Here is a 16,540-nt window from a genome sequence, read left to right as displayed (position 1 = left end):
CATCCTATCGCTACATGCCCTAGTAAAAAGTCCTTCCCCAGCTCTCCTGTAGGCGCCCTTTAGGTACTGGAAGGCCGCAATAAGCTCTCCCTGGAGCCTTCTCTTCTCCAGGCTGAACAGCCGCAACTCTCTCAGCCTCTCCTCATAGGAGAGGTGCTCCAGCCCTCGGATCATCCCTGGACAGATGTACAGTGTGCTGCTTCAGGGTGTTTCAGGCCTTTCCCAAAATCTGAAAGCTCTTTTTCTAGCAGTATCTGGAAGGGTAGGAGGTATCACGGCTGGCTCTGTGGCAGTGAAGTGGTTAACCTCGGCATGCCCTGGGAATCCTGAGCCCCTCTGCTCTGACCCCGCTAACCCAGCCCTGGCTGATGCTATGCCTGCATCCCCCCTTTGCATCCATCACCCCTGTGACTGCGGGGGCCTGTGTGGCAGCTGAGCGGTCTCCTTGCTGTCTTGGTGCTCTCTCCAGACCTGGGCTTACTCCCAGCTAGGCACTCATCCAGCCTGGCTGCTGCCTCTGTCGGGACACTGACTTGCATCTAGGCAGATCACCTGGCTGGGAGGTTCTCCAAGGCCTTGTTGGTGCTGTGTTTTCATCGGGAACAGCTTTTTCTTTAGGGGGGTGAGAGTCCTGGCCCTAAGAAAGTTGTTGCCCTGGCTCCAGGGGGGATTGATGGCTGCCAGTGGTGGCTGTAATCTGGCTCTGGCTGACAGTGCAAACCTGCTGTGGTCCTCAGGGGCTCAGAGGAAACACTGCAAGGATTTGCTGCTCTTACTTCATCCTCTACGTGCAGCCCTCCCAGTACAGTCCAGCTATGCAAACCTATCTGGGAAAGACAGTGCCCGCTCACCCAGCGCAGAGGAGGGAGGGCTCTGCTCTGCCCAAGGCAACACGCAGCTTGTGCAGGAGCTTTGACCCCCTGTAGTTGCAGTTCCTCTTCCCTTAATGAGTCTAACAAACTCCTCAACAGACTGAGTCTTTGGGCTCACTGAGAAGGTGTTTTGGCATTCTTTGAAGCCAAATGCATGAGGAATGGCTTTTCATGGGGTGGCTTTGTTCTCCTCAAGCCCTTCATAAGGAGAAACCTTGAGGATGTACATCAATGAAAGGAAGACAGGTGTATTTGTGCGATAGGGACTCAGGGACCTCTTTACCCAGGTTGTGCTCTGGATTGTGGTCATCCGGTATATGGGTCAAAAATATGTCCTAGGAGGTGCTGTGCATGCTGGGAAGTCAGCTGTCCTGCACAGTATGACTGCAGTATGATCAGAACTAGAGCAGCACCTACAGTGCACAACCAAGGTCAGGGTGTCATGGGGGTGGGTGCTCTGTGGCTACTCCAATGGCCTACTGCCTCAGGGCAAAGAGGACAGGTTACCTCTACTGCAAGTCCAGTCAACTGAGGTTGAGGTGTTTAGGAAGAGATGCCCTAACCATAGGACTTGCCCACTGTGGATTGGGTACCCAGAAGAGGTGGTTTCCTATTGGACCCATGTGACATCTGCCAGGCCTTGGCAGGTGTCTTAGGTAACCCAAGGCATCCTCAGTGGCACTTGACACCTATGTTTAAGCATCTGAATTGCTCCCTGATTTCCCACTATCACCTAGGAAGCACAGGCCACTACTGAGATTTGAGCTGAGCTCTCCTGAGGCTTGGCCAGGTATCTCACAGTCCTCAGCCTGTCCGGGTGCTCCACACAGGCTCAGTCATGAATGGGTTAACCAGCCCCGCTTGGAGCCCGTGTGTGTTTTCCTTGCCAGTGTATCCCTCCTAACACACACCAGATGTGTGAGGCAGCCGCTGGAGTGTCTTAATCCCAGGTTTCGGCACTTGGAGTTGTCTTTCTCACGGGCAGGTCTGCAGCAGCTTTCTGGGGGCTCCACCGCTACTTGTGCAATGCCTGAGCAGGGAGGCTGACAGCACCCATCCTCTGCAGGAGAATTTGCAGCAACGCAGGACAAAATAGCTGCTTTAAACAAGTCACTCCTGGGATGAGCCGCTGGGGCTGACAGCAGAGCTGATACTGATAGCCCCATCTTGAGTCATATGGGGTGACTGTTAAACCCAGGAGCTACTTGGGTTCACCCTGTCTCAAAGGAGCAGTGGTGGTTTGTACCACCCTGGTGTGGCTGATAACAGTCCAGGGAATACATAGGTAAAGCGGAAGATCTGTGAGCAAACCCAGCTGGATTTATGAATGAATGGAAATGGCAGTCAGTGGGCTTCTATTATTAGCTTGATTGGTGACTTGCACCCAGCGGCCTGAAAACTTGGAGCCACCTGGGAGCAACTGGTCTGAGATGTGCAAGACGGTTTATTTGGAGCTCAGTTTATTTGGATTTCTCTTGCTATTGCACAGATGTGTAGTCCCAAATGCTTTTGCTGGTGTACATCAGCATCATCACGCTGTCTGCCACAAAGCCGTGCCAGTTTGCGTCAGCTGGAGGTCTTCGGTTCTTTCGCTTACACGCTCGTTTTGAAAATAGATCCTTTGCTAGGGATTAATTCTGCGTTACCAAGAAGTCTCTCTCCCAGCTCTAGGTATCTGTTGCTTGCTGCAGCTAAATAGACCGTATGTGCAATGCCTTTTATCAAGCCCTTGTCAAACGGCTTGGAAAATATGATCTCCTCTTCTGTGCTTGTGCATGCATGGGATTTTCTGCTGTAAAAGCAGTTTCCTTTCCAGTGAAAGCTTGCTCCGGAGCCATTAGCATCGACAAACCCTGAACTATTGACAGACCCCAAATAATCACGACTGCCAGCTGTTTGGGATGGGCAAAGTTCTCCCCCCGCCAAAATTGGTGGCAATAATTACTTCCTCTTAAAATAAGTGCCTCCTTGCAGTTGTCACTCATCTTCATGTAACAGGAGCTGACAGCAGTGTGCCTGAGCTGAGCTGCCCTCGAGGAGAGACTAATGTGATATCCAGGCTGTGCACCCCTGCTTTGGTGGGGCTTCTCCTTCCTTGGGCTGGCATTTGACTCTTCTGCTGCTTCTCCACTCCAGTTGCCATCTTCCTGCACACAGCCTTAGCCACCCCTTGTGCAGAAAGGCGCATCTTAACTTTTCATTGGGTTTTACTTTGGAGCATTAATGACTGTCCTCCCCCTTGACACTGATACGTGTTGGTCTTCAGGCTTTTTGGATACAAGATGATACTTTTGCCTACCCTTTTCAAAACAGCTCCCATGTTTTGCCCAGCTCGGTGAGGGAGGCATGGGTGGATATCGCCAAGCTGAGGTCGGATGCCTTTCCCCAGGACAAGGTGCAGCTTGAGGTGAGGGTATAGCTTGGAAGCAGGAACTGTCAGATGATGCTTGCGGGTTCCTTCTTATCCATTAGTCTACCCTGACCCCAGCTGGAGTAATCAGCCCAGCAGCGTGAGGCAGGGATTAATGGTTGCTAAAACTGCTTGTGTTGCACAATGCGGTGCTACATCAGAGCCTTGAGCCAGCTGCAGCTGAGGTAATAAGTTTATATCAGGCAGAAGCCGTATTTCACGTCTTGAAATCTGCGCTGTGCTGGTCAGCTGAGCAGCGTGGCTTGGGCACAGGGCTGTACTCACACAGCAGTACCATCCTACAAACCTATCAACTAAATGCGTTGCTTAGCTTTGAGTGATGCTTAAACACATCACACAGATGCCACTTGGTGGAAGAAGGTGGTGCCACTCTTACAGGTTGCTAAACATGGGAGATGTCTGAAGGTGTCTTCAGCTGCCCAGTGTCCATCTAATCCACCTAGCCAAAGCAAAGGCCCCTCCATTTATTTTAAATAGACATTTGAAGTTCAAATTCATTCAGCAGCTTTCCAAACCTCAGTGAGCAAAGACTAGTGACAAGGCAATGTGATGCTGTAAGAAGGCCTTTTTTACACATTTCCTACGGTGTCTGCTGGTGGGGGTGCAACCTCTTGGCAGCAGTTGCCTATGGCTTATTCATCCCAGCTGGAGTCCTTTGTCCTGCTTCTTGGCCCTGTGGTGGAGAGGGATCCCAAAGAGATGGAGCCAGTCTCCTCAGGGCCGATAGTTCTCCTCTTGTCCTGTAATGACCCTCCTGCGTGGGCTGGGAGTGTCTTATCTGCAGCCATTGTTTTGTCTTCCTGTCTCTTTCCCAATGCCTTTGTTGATTTAACCTAATATATAGATATGGTGCACGCTGCAGTAACCGCGCTGGCTCGACGTGCTGAACCAGCTGCACTCCTCCAGGGCTTGGCTGAGTCACTTTGGCCCTGGTCTATAAAACCCAGGTGGCAGCTCGCCACAGTGGCTCAGGGGGTATCTCTCCCGTTCGCACAGCACCTAGTGTGACAGGGGCTCTGGTCTCTTTTAACCATGCTGGGCTGCCCAGTTAACGCTTACACCACCTCTCTTTGCTTCCCTCCTCCCCCTTTTTTACATCCAGCTTTCAGATGTTCCTTTTGGTTCCTTCTCCCTCTGTCCCCTCATCCTTTGTCCTCGTTTGTGTCACCCCTGGAGCAAAAGCATCTTTTACAAGGCGTGTAAGCTTGCCTCTCCCCTCTCACTGGGAGATGAAGCAACTCCTGGGATTTTAGATTTATGGATGTACCCATTAAGTGTCCCACAGGGAGGGTCCCTCCCCTGTTCTGCATGAGGGTGAGGGGTAGCAGTGGGGTAGGGGAAGAGGGATGCTCCTAGACCTGGCTTCCTCTCCCTCTCATTTCTGCCTCTTTGGATGTCATAAGAAGAAAGTCATCATTGATCTCAAGCCAAGTACTTCAGACTTAGTATGACATGGTGTTTGTTGACTCTTTGGACCCAGCCCACAATTATACATGTTCTTCACGGTGCTCCTCTGAGCGCGTGGGCCAGGCAAAAGCTGAGCCAAGACAGCTCCCGCCTACAGCACCCCCTCCCTGAACACCCGTGGGGTCACGCATTGGCTTGGGAACATCCTCTCCTGACTCATGGCCAGGGCAGAGGAAGGCTTGCCGGGGAGCAGCGTTGGAACTGGACTCCTTCCCCTGCACCCTGAGCTAATTGCACAGATGAGATGCCCTGCCCTCCCGACACCGTACTTCTGGAGCTTGTAACGAGCTGTTCTGGTGTGAAGGAGACAATGTGCTGCTTTTGGCCGCTAGAAACCCTGTTTCCTTGCGATTATCTCTGGCTGACTGTTTCAGCCTCTGTATTTGGCCGCCCAAAAGCGAGTGCTGGCAGAGTAAGATGGGCTGAGCTAACTGGGAATTAGGGATGAAGGCGAGATGGGCAAGCCCTATCCATCAGGCTAATGTGTAAACCACACCATCTACACAGCTGATGTACAAATTGGTGTGCCCCTCTCACCGAACTGGGGCTCCCGGTGGGCTGGGCAAGTGCCCCAGGCTGGTTTCAAAGTGGGGATTGCACGAGCATGGTGAAGAGAGGTTAGGGAGGTGTTAGGATAGGGAGAGAGGTTTGGGATAGCAGAGGCAAGCATCATTAAAAGGCAAAACAGAGACCCCCATCTACTCTATCATCCTAGGAGGGCTGCCGGTAGAAGCGCAGTCTCCAGCTGAGACAGGGCTCCTTAGTCCTTGCTGAAGAGGTGAGGCTGTTCCTGCAAGAAGATCTTCTATGTCAGTGATGGGATCCCATCCAGAGAGGCATGGACCTCTGGGAACCATGCTGGCAGCACCTATAAAGGACAGGCCCTTGAAGCTACTGTATGTTGGGGCTTACGCTGACAGTGCTTTCCATCCCGGCAATATTGGGAGAAAATTGCTTGGGCTGCATTTCTTTGCTAGCAGGGCTAGAGTCTTTTTCTTTTTCTTTCTTTTTTTTTTTTTTTTTTCTTAGACCATGTGTTAGCCTCCAACTGATTTTGCAACTAGTCCTACATAGCAGAGTGATTGTGTAATTAACGGGAACTGGTGCGGCCCTATCTCTCTGGGACTCCCGCCCTCCTTCCCGCAGCGATGGAGCCAGGCTCACTGCCTCCCAGCGTCTCACCTTCTCTGCTTCCCCTGCTGCTGGGAAGAGCTCTGGGAAGCTCTCTGGTGCCCTGCAGCATGTTTCTGGGTGCTCCGGGCATCCCCGCTCCTGTAGCGGGGTGCGGTTTTGCTGCAGGGATTTATGGTGGTTCTTCTAGCTTAAACTGTGCCAAAAAATAACAGACGAATTAATTCTTTGTTTTTTCTTCCTGTGTCCGCTGTACTCCTACCCGTTTCCTGGTGGGACCAGGAGGTTTGTTTCTGTGAAAGGATACAAGCAGCTGTGGGACTGATGCTGACCTTGCTGCTCTTGGATACATGGTATGAGTCAGACTGATGCACCTGGGCTCAGCAGCGAGCAAGGGAGGAGAGGGGACAGAAGGTGCCTCTGTTTGGTGGAGTGATGGTGTGGCATTTCTCCTGCACCGCTCTTCCTCCGTGGTCCCTTAAGCCCAGCCGTTGTGCTTTTGAATAGTGGGTTTAAACACTTCCTGCCCCACAGAGAAGGGGATAGTGACTCTGTCAGTGTGTCACTGAGGGTGCACAGTTCCCTCCTCCTTGCAAGCTGTGAGTTTAGATAGAGGGTGTTGCTCTGCTCTCCCCTCCCTGTGGTCCTGCAGGACCCTGCTGATGCTGGAGGAAGGGTAAGTTCTCTTGTTGTATCTGCTCTCTGTCTTTAAGATGAAAGCCAGGGAGAAGGGCAGGAAACCTTCCCCAGAGGTTGGGTAGCACAGCTGCCCTGGTGAAGGCAGGAGGAATTTCCAGGTAGAGTTCAATACTGGGAATTTCTCTCCCTGGAAGCCATGCAGAGCTCAGCCTGTTGCAATGTAGGGACTCCTTTCCTCACTGCTTCGCTTCTGGTGTTTCCAAACAATCTTAGCACCTTAAAGCTAATGTTGTGACCTCTCTCTGGTCCTGGATTTCATCACCCACCAGGGCTTTTATCTGCTCTGTTCATTGAAGACCCCCATCTCAGAGAGGCAATCAGTCCTGGGCTTGGGGTGGAAGTCAGCCAAGTGCTTACAAGAGGAGGAGCTCACGCTGGCGTCCTCCAGGAGACAAACTGGTGTCAAGGCAAGGCTCTCTTGCTGGGGGAATCAACAGCTTCTCCCCCTGCCTCTTTATGCAGAGCATCTCGCCTCCAGTAGGTAGTGGTGTGCCATCTCCTCTTGCCTTCCCTGCACCCAGCAAGATCCTGCCTTCTCCCGGTGACAGCAGCTGCATTCCTCCCTGCCCCTCTTCAGCTCCCTGTGGATCGTCTGGCATCTCTGCCTGAAATGAGTGCTGCTGTGATTTCATTCAAACCCCCAGTTGTTGCTGGCCCATGGCTGCTAGCTGTGTCTCTGCCTGCTGGGCTCCTCCGTCTTGCGTCGTTGGTGTGCTTGGACCATGGGAGAAAACCCTGTAGGGGCATACTTCATTTCAACTCTGTGGGCAATTGCGGTGAAGTCAATAGGAGTGTTCACATGCTTAAACCTAATTAGTCCTGTAAGTACTTGCAGGGCTGGGACAGGCTCTTTTTGAGCAACAGAGACCTTTTGTGGTGGATCTCTTGCATCTTCTCACCAAATTTAGAAAGAGAAAAATGCAGTGTGACAGCATCTGAGAAGCCCACAGAGTGAGGCCAGCATCACTGTCTGTGTTTAGTGGTTTTTTGTTGTTCCTGATCACCCAGGGGATGCTTAGTAAATATCTGCAAAAAAAAAAAAAAAAAAAGTGTCTTGAAATGAAGAGACAGTGGGGAGAAGGGCAGGCACTTCCTTCTGATCTGGCTTTAATGCACTTCCTTTTTATTGAGATTTCTGGGTGTATTTCATGGGCAACTTCCCCATTTCATCTTATCAGGGGGCAAGAAATACTTCTGCAGAAGTGATTGAAAGGAAACCTGTAAATGAGATGAGAGGGGCCGAAAGCAGAAGGATGGTGAGGGTCTAAGCAGGGTGGTCCCATCATAACTCCTCATGTACAGCAGAAGATCTCATCCCCCAAAAAGGCACACATGGACCAGAAGATGCAGGTGAGGGGGTTAGGGGAAAAAAGACTGTGGTGGTTTGTTTTTTTTTTTTTTTTTTTTTCCCAAGACTGCTCCCATGGTAGCTTGAAGAGCACTCATCTGAATGCATGGCAGACGGGCATTTTGTTTTAGCAGGTGTCAATGTTGTTACTCCTTCATCAAGCACTCATGCGCTTCTTTAATCTCCTGAAATATCAGTGTTTCATGGAGACAAACCAGATTTTTTTTGCTCTTGCCCAATTTCATGGCTGGGGAAACTGAGGCATGGGAGAGTTGGTCACTTGAGCAGGTGAGGGGGAGGTTTGAGAGCAGAAGCAGTCTGCAGTGCTGCTTGCCTGCCCGGGGCTGTAGCCCAGTGGTTTCCCCCAGAATCCAGCTGCTATCCCCATCCCAGGAGAACATTTTTCTCCAGTGCGGAGCTTCGCAGCACAAAGCCCCTCTTGCGTTAAGCTGGCTCTTGCTTCACCTCCGGGTGTTGGGGTGTCGTTTGGAGGTGAGCCCTTCGAGGAAGACTTCTGCCGTGAATGGACCGGGAGTGATTTACAGCCCGCTGAGCGCACGGTTGCCAACCTGGGTTTCTGCTCCCGAGTTGCTTTGTGTAATCGGAAAACCAGTGGTAAAGGTAGAGGGGAAAAAAAAGAAGGGGGGAAAATATAAGGGGAAGGGATTGAATAAGGGAAGAAGGAGGGGGCTGGAGAAGATGAAGGAGGGAGAGAAGGGGGTTAAAGCAGAGGAGGGCGAGGGAGAAGCCCCCCCTCGCTGGGGAGTGGGGAGCGCCGGGCTTTGTGCTGCGGGACCCAGCGCCGGCTGCGCCCCGGGCGATCCTCCCGTGACACTTCCACGAGGCGGAGGAGGAGGAGGTAGAGGTGGAGGAGGCAAGCCGGGGGTGTGGAGCAGGGGGGGGGGTGGGAGGGTGGGGGCTAGCAGAAACAAAAGGAAACCAGCTGCAGAACTTCCTGAAGGCGGAGAAGGGGGGGACGCGGGAGCGCGCAGCGCCGGGCGAGCGGGCGGGCGGGCAGCTGCCTGCGGCGCTGGGGAAGGGGGCGGCAGCCGGGACCCTGCCCGCCACTCAGCAGTGGCCACCATGACCAGCGCGATCCTGAGGAGGAACTCGAGCAAGCAGGGCCTGCAGAACCTCATCAGGTGAGAGCCCACCTGCCCGCGGGGGGAGCCGGGCTCCGGCTGGCTGCTGCCCGCAGGGGCGCGCATCTGCCCGCGGGTGGGGGGTACCAGTGGGGTGGGGGGGGGGTGGGAAGGAGAAAGGAAATTTATTCCGGATCGACCATCTTCGTGCCCCTTTAAATCAGCTGGATTTCTTCCTCACCCCTATTCTCCAGCAGACGCGATGCGCTGGAAGGAAGGAAAATAGATACACCCCTACCCCCCCCCTCCCCAAAAGCGATATGGAAAAAGCAGATTTGAACTTACTGATGGCTTTTCCAGGAGCACACAACTGAAATAACTGAGCACAACTGTACTGTGACACTCACCTGAGCCGGCTGATTTCCCCCCCCTTCTCTGTGCGAGGGATGTCTCAGTATGTGTCTTTTTGTGTCCCCTGAGCGCTAAAGGCTTCTGCCTAGAAAAAGGATTTTTTTTTTTTTTTTTCCGGTTAGGAATGTACTGTGGGCATGCTGTGATGTGCATTTTTCAATTCAGAGATTTGTAAAGGGCCAGATCCTCCCAGGGCTGCGAGCTGACATTGGTCTTTTGATTTAATTAATTGCAATAGTGCTTTGAACCTTTCTCTCGCAGTATAATTGCCAGGGCAGGGAGGTGGATGGTTCAGTTGGGTTTATTCCCGTTTGTCAGCCGGGGTTGAGCCAGGGAGGACGGCTACATTGTCTGCTCGCGCTGGGATTCCCTTCCATGCGGTCACTCTGCTTTTCCCTGGGGGATGGAAATACCGCTTTTCAGTGGGGGCTGGAAATGCCACTTTCCTCTGGGAGTCTCCGGGACCCTCCTCTGGCTACTGATGCTGGGAGAGCTTATTCTGTGCCACACTGATGGCTCTGAGTGGGCAGAAGAGACACGGTCCTCATGTCTTTATATTTAATCGAGCAGCTGGATGGGTGAGAGATGGAATTAGGGAGTGCTGGACTTGCATGCTGTGTCTTGGGTACCTCTTGGCTCCCTTGTGCTTGCCGCTGCCTGCTGGTCTCCAGCTGGGATGTAGAAGATCTCGAGGTGGGGCCGTGGGGTTTATTTGGACAGGCGCTTTCCAGTCAGCTTGGGATTTCCCTGGCCAGTAATGCAGCCTTTAAACCTCACCCCTTGAATAAGTTTCTTGTCTTGGAAGGGAAACTGGCTCCTACAGCCATCCAGTCCCTCCCACCTTCTCCTGGGGCCCGTTCTGGACCCAGAGGAGCTGGCAGGAAAGCTCCCACAGGTTGTACGGACCCCTGGGATGGCAAGTGGGCAGGAGAAGCTGACTCCTCTCTGTTCATCTCCTGTTTGGCCCATTGTGTTGGAGGGGAAGGCACATGTGCCTCATACACAGAAAAGGGGAGTCCAAAGAGCTGTCCATGGCACAGCCCAAGCCAGAGGTGTTTTCCTGTCCTTAATGGTGTCTCCAAGTTCCTCCTGCTGTGGATAAGGGACTTTTGGTGCCCTAGAGACTCACAGGGGCTTTTGTCAGAGGAACTCAGGGATGACATTTGGCATGCACAGGGTTATTACACTTAATCTGGCTGAGGTTTGATTTTGTGGCTGTGTTTTCCAGTCCTGCTTACAGATGAGGAGGGAGGTGGGGTGTGAAAATGCTTAAGGGATTTCATCCATGGTTTACACCCAAATAACCTCACTAATGCTCACAAGATCCAACAGGAGAATAGGCAGGATCTGCTCCATGCACAGCACAGCCTTTTTTGGGGTTGTATTTTCTCCCAGAGCAGTTTCCCTCCTTAGCCAGACCATGGGACTGGCTCTGCAAGCCCTGCCAGCCTGGGTGCAGGCACAAGCTCCTTCAGCCGGTGAATGGCTTGAGGCTCCTGACTTGAAGATATATTGCCATCAAGATTGCCGTGCTCTGCTTTTGTCTGTCCCAAGGTGACCGCAGGCAGAGTGGTTACACTGCATAGGTCCTAGGCTCTTCTGATGTGCCCAAGTGCATCAGTGACCTGGAGCACAAGAGTGAAAACGGCTGCTCAGAGCCATATTCACGAGCACCAGGGATTTTGGTGTGATGCCAAGATTTACCTGGCCGCTTCTGCTGCAGAGCATCAGCAGGGATAACCAGGGAATTACCATCCCTGAGCATAGCTCAGCCAAGGGAGCCACTTGCCAGGCTGTCCTACAGCCGGGTTAAGGGATCCTGAGCTGAAACTGGTGTAAAAGTCTTATGGATTTTGGGTTGAAGAGCTCAGTCCCAATACTTATGCATCCGTCCTTGTGCTTGAGACAAACCCCCAGCATTTCAGACAAAGCGGCCCATGCCCCATGTGTGGAGCAGGAGTGCCTGACTGCCATCACCCGAACATCAGTCCCAGGAGCCAAATTCACGTGAAATGGCTTTTCCATGGACCGCACTGACAGGTTTAGCACACTCTGGGTTTTGGGGTGGGTTGGTGTGCTCGAGAGCAGTGGGCCATGTCAGAGCCACCACAGGCTGAAGCGCTGAGTCAGCACTCTGGGAAACATCCTTCACCTTTTCCCAGCCTGGAGGTGGGCTGGAAAGATTAGCCCTCCTTGTTCCTCACTGGCTGCCAGCAGTGGGACACTGGTGGCTCTGCAGGAGCACGTCATTTACATCTGAAAGGTTGGAGGCTGAAGAGAGCCCAGGGTTATGCCTTGGATGGAAGAGCACAAGTGGCTGAGTAGTTACCTGGGAATGGCACAGGGAAGAATGAGCAATTGCAGGGTTATCTGCCTCCCCTCCTTCGCCCTGCTGCCAGGGCACTCCCCTCATCCCGCATAGTCTCTCTATCGGGATATCCCTGGGGAAAGATTTCTCCCTTTGTAGCACGTTAACAGCGGCGATCCCTCACACGCCCGCAAGACTTTATGTTTTTTAAAGTCCTCTCCAAACATGCGCCACTTTATCTTGTTATCGTGGTCTATTTTTTCTTATCCTTCTAATGAATTCCTATAAATAAGATAGGGATCCAGCGCCTGTCATGTTGGTTCATTCAGTTCGTTATCTGCTCCTGCTGGAATTTTACTCTCCCTCTATTTATTGAGCCTTGAGTGTTTCACAAAAGAATATGGCTGTTTAATTAACCTACAAATCAGCCTCTCTCTAAATCAGCCGTGCCGCGCCTCGAAACTGGATTACGGGGCCTCTCGGTTGACACCGCTCCCACTAAGTGCCATGGTGGCTTGCTGTGGTCACTTCCCCATAGCCGGGCTGCTGGTGCCCGCCTGGGGTGCGCAGCTGCGGGGTGAAGCGTGAGTATGGATGGATGTGTGTTAGAAGAGCTGCCGCTCTCATCTCAGCTTGTTTCTCTTTTTTCCAGCATGTGGGTGAATCCTGGGTGTCATTAGGAAGTGAGCTGCGATCTGTTCTTGGGGAGAGAGGGCAGTTTTCTTGCACGCTGATTGCACGTGTCCTAGCACGACGGGGGACCTGGCCCAGAACAGGGGCTCCAAAGCACGGCTGCTGCCCAGGCAACAAATAAATGAGTGTCTATAATTACATGTCTTTGCAATGCTATTGAGTCTGAAGTGCAAATAATGCTGTGGGGAAAGGGGACTGAATCTTGAGGATGAAAAAGCTCAGGGGAAGAAAATGAATCAGAAATTTAGATCGGGTGATAAACCTAATTATTTCTTCTGTAGGATGGGACTTTTGCTTCTTTATCTTCTGCGGAGTCATTAACACGGGAAGCCAAACCGTGAGATCTGAAATCATGCTTGCACGTCCCTGTGTTTTTGGCCCACCATACATGATGAGATGCTTTCTGCCTCCAGCCGATGCCAGCACTCATGGTCCCGGTGCCCGCAAGGCGGCTGCACAGCCCCTTCTTTCTCCCTGCAATGTGCTGCTGCATCGTTGAGCAACGCCCTGGCAATGCTTAGAGTCCCCCAGCGTTAGGGGTAGCTTTAAAATTCTCTGACCAACTTGAATTTTGGTGTACGCCATGAATATGATGCTTAGTTTGATGGGGATCCGTGGGCTTTGCCCACCTCTGTGGGATGCCTTCCTTTCCGCCTGCGTGCGATCTTTCCTGGAGCTTGCCAGGATGTGTCTCAGCAGGGAAGATGCTACTCCACTATTTCTGTCTTGACCTCCCGAGTGCTGAGCTGGGAACAAGAAGCTTGAAGCGCCTGGGGAGGGCTGGATGGCACTTTGAAGGGGCAGGACATTTTTTTGGGGGGGTGGTTGATGCCAGGACATGGTCTGGGCACGGTTTGTTGCCTGGGAGGGAGCAGTTACTGCCTCTGAGGGCTATTGCAGCATCTCTGTACTCCACCTCCCGGGGTTGTGGGTAGGTATGGGGAGTGGGCTTGCTGTGAAGTGGGGCAGCTCTTTAGGGGGAGATGGGGAAAATGAACGTGCAGGAACGAGCCAGTAGCAGTGCCGCTGTGCGGAGAGAGGACGGGGGGGGATACTGGCACAGGGGCAGCAAGGGACACAGGGCCTTCATCCACGCAATTCATACTTTGCAATGTTGCCTCAACCTTTCATGAGGACCCTATGGACCCTGCAGGGCTCACCCGCTGTGGTACTCCCCTTCCTGAATCCTCCCTATTTGATGCTTTCTTTAGTGGTAATTTTTTTTTTTTTTTTTAAAAAAAAAAAATCCCTCTGTGTCCCATCGCTGGGGCCAGGGCAGAGCTGATGGGCAACTTTGCAAGCGCCACAAGTGGAGGGCGGATGGGAAGGGAGAGATGACCAGACACTGCTGGTGGGGGCAAGCGGCCAGGAGAGCCCTTTGGGTTGCCCAGTGCTGGTGAGGTGTGCCCGGGGGCTTTCCTCATCCCACAGTGGCTCGGTGATGCCAGCTGCTTGCAGAGCGCTGTCACAACATTTTTGCAAGCCAGGAGGGACCTGGGGCTTTGTGGCGCAGCTGAACCGTGGGGCAGGGTGGGGGTAAGGGGCCAAGCTGGTGCGTGGTGGGCACCCCATCCCTGGGTGCCTTGTGGGATGCCCACCCTCTGCTTTCACCCCAGGGAGGGCAGCTCATCCATCCCCTCTGATACCCTGTGGATCCATTCCCAGATTTTCCCAGCCCTGGGGCTTGTTTCATCAGGAGTATTCCACCTACCATCGGCTTTTCCCAGAAGCCAGCTGATGGTTTTTGTTTGCTTGTAGCCTTGCTTGTCTCAGACTTTTACCTGCTTTCAAGGAATTGGATATTTAGGGCCTGAACTTGAGCCCACAGAAATTTTGGGGAGCTGTAATGAGCCTCTGAGCCCCTCAGGGCTGCAGCTGCAACTTATCCGCATCCTCTGGCAAGGTGGAGAAGGATCACCGCACGTGTCTGAGTATGGTTCAGCTGGAAAGGACACTGGATGGGGACACTGGGGTCTGAGGCTTTGCAGCTGGGACGGTGTGTGAGAACAAATTTTCAGCTTCCAATTTTTTTTTTTTTTTTTTCCCACCATTGGTATGACTTCACTTGTTTCATTGCATGGGAGCTGCAATCAGTATTTTGGGGCAAAGACTGTTTTTTTTTTGTTTGGTTGGTTTTTTTTTTGTGTTTTTTTTTTTTTTTTCTTCTCACGAAGACACGCTGCCTTAGCACAGCAGGGACCGAGGGCTCGCTGCTGACTCCGGTTCCTGCTGCAGCACAACTCATCAGCGATGGCTATAAACGAAGAGAGCCTCAACTCTCCCAGGGAGCGCAGCAGCGCTTTCCCACGGCCTCCATGCTGCCTCCTGCCAGTGCTCGGGTAGCAAACTCCCTCCCAGCGGCTGCAGGGGTTGGGGGGACCGCGTCGCCCCAAAGCCTGCAAAAGGAAGGACTCGTGGCCAAGCCAGCGGTGCTATAAAAAGCAGCATGCCTGGTAGGAATCTCACTCTAAATCCCAGGCTTGAAGCAGGGGTAAGGCTATTGCGTGCCTCCCTAAGCTCAGACTTGTTTTCCAACCTGGATGTGTTGAGGAGGATGCTGGCTGGCTGTAGCCAAGGCAGGCAGGCTATGGAAGGCTTGCTTCTCTCTGAGAGAGGGGGAAAATAAAAGACAAAAGTTGGGTAAGCCAGTCCGAACCTCTCTGACAAGTCTTTCCTCCTCTGGCGTGCTTCTCCCTTGCAAAAACAGAGACCAGACTTCCTCCTCTTTAGGAAAAAAAAAACCAAACAAAAACAAACCTCCAATTTCTTGAACCTTAGGGCTGAGATGGAGAGACCGTGAGAAAGGTCCGTGGTTTGAGGTCGTACGTGGCACCGATTTCTCACACCTACTGAATACCGTGGAGCGCTGGGAGGGCTCGAACTCCAACCCTTTCCTCCCGCCTGCCAAATTCCTGACCGGTGATGTTAATGCATTACCGCACCAGCCTATCTGTGTGCGAAGGACCCACGGTCCTGGGGGTGCAATCCATCATCTTATAAGGGATTCGTTGAGATTCTGTCTGCCACGATTAAACCAAATAATAATAAAAAGAAGCAGTCGTTCCCATCGGCTGCCTCGTGCCTCGACGAGTGGCTTGCGTACCACCCACGGCATCTGGAAGCGGAAAGCATCCCATGTGCCTTTCTGGAGCCGTGAGAAGCAGGAGGGGACAGACGAGGCTCGTGCTGAAAGACCAGCCCAGCCTGCATCCTTCCTCCAAGGTCTGCTCATTCCATTTGCCACCAGCTTTCTCAATTGTCTCTTGTTTTACTTGTGGAAATTATGAATTACCAGCTTGGGGCTTTCCCTGCCTGTCACACCACGGTGACAGGTCAATTTTTGCAGGGAATTTAATGAAGACTAAACCAGGCAGAGTTTTATACCTGGCACATGTGGATGCATGGCTGCACACCTGCACATCTTTCTTTGGGCAGAAACGGGATGTGCTTTTGTGGAGAAACCCCAAGATTCATTTAAAAAGGAAGAGTTGCTTTTATTTTTAAGGGGGAGTTAGGTCTCCGCCGTGCTGCGTGTGTTTTTTCCTTCCATTTCTGCTCGATGAAAGTTTGGGCCGTATCATATTCTGTTCAGATGCCTTGGCATGTCCTTATCACCCTGTGCGTGACACCTTTCCGCACCCCCCTCAGCTCCAGCGGGTTGATGGGGACAGGCTCCGCGGCTGCCCCTGGGTGTGAAGCAGCTCTGCCCTGTTGTTTGCATCTTGAAGGCGAGCTGTGATTTATAGGAGGAACAGGGAGATGGGGCTGAAACGGTGCAGCTACGGGAGGGGTGGGGAAGCTTGGTATGAGAAAAAGGCTGAGGGTGAAGCATATATACGCATTTTTTTTCCTCTCCCCCTTGCCCCCCTCTTCCTGTTCAAACTCTGTAGCCTGGACTCTGAACGGAGCAATGCAGCTGAGGAATTACATGAATGTAAGGGAGGGAGAGGCTTGTGCAGCATCTCTAGTTGCCTTTGACTGACAAGGCGATCTATCAGAGCTAGGATAACTATCTCCCCCGAGACTAGGCTGCAATAAATTCTGGGCTGTGACATAATAATTTTTGATTTTATTTCTTTTCCCAGTCTCCCTGTATCC

The 16,540-nt window shown here is 52.4% G+C and overlaps 1 protein-coding gene across 3 annotated transcripts in view; it reads left to right on the top strand.

Annotated features, from left to right (window-relative positions):
- Positions 1-16,540, top strand: part of LSP1 (lymphocyte specific protein 1) — a 52,690-nt gene that overhangs the window by 4,989 nt on the left and 31,161 nt on the right. Inside the window, exon 1 of one of the 3 annotated variants that reach the window (XM_082484755.1) lies at positions 7,713-7,950. The exons of 1 other annotated variant lie outside the window; for it this stretch is intronic. In XM_082484755.1, the coding sequence (XP_082340881.1) occupies positions 7,895-7,950 (56 nt within the window). In that variant the 5' untranslated portion in view covers positions 7,713-7,894. Of the gene's footprint in view, positions 1-7,712; positions 7,951-8,923; positions 9,091-16,540 lie in introns of those variants that run through there. One more of the 3 variants, XM_082484754.1, reaches the window with a different exon arrangement.

Source organism: Vanellus vanellus (assembly GCF_965231255.1).
Source record: "Vanellus vanellus genome assembly, chromosome: 6".
In the NCBI taxonomy this organism is placed as follows: Eukaryota; Metazoa; Chordata; class Aves; order Charadriiformes; family Charadriidae; genus Vanellus; species Vanellus vanellus.
Note: the sequence above shows the minus strand (reverse complement) of the source record. Positions and strands in the feature narration are given on the sequence as shown.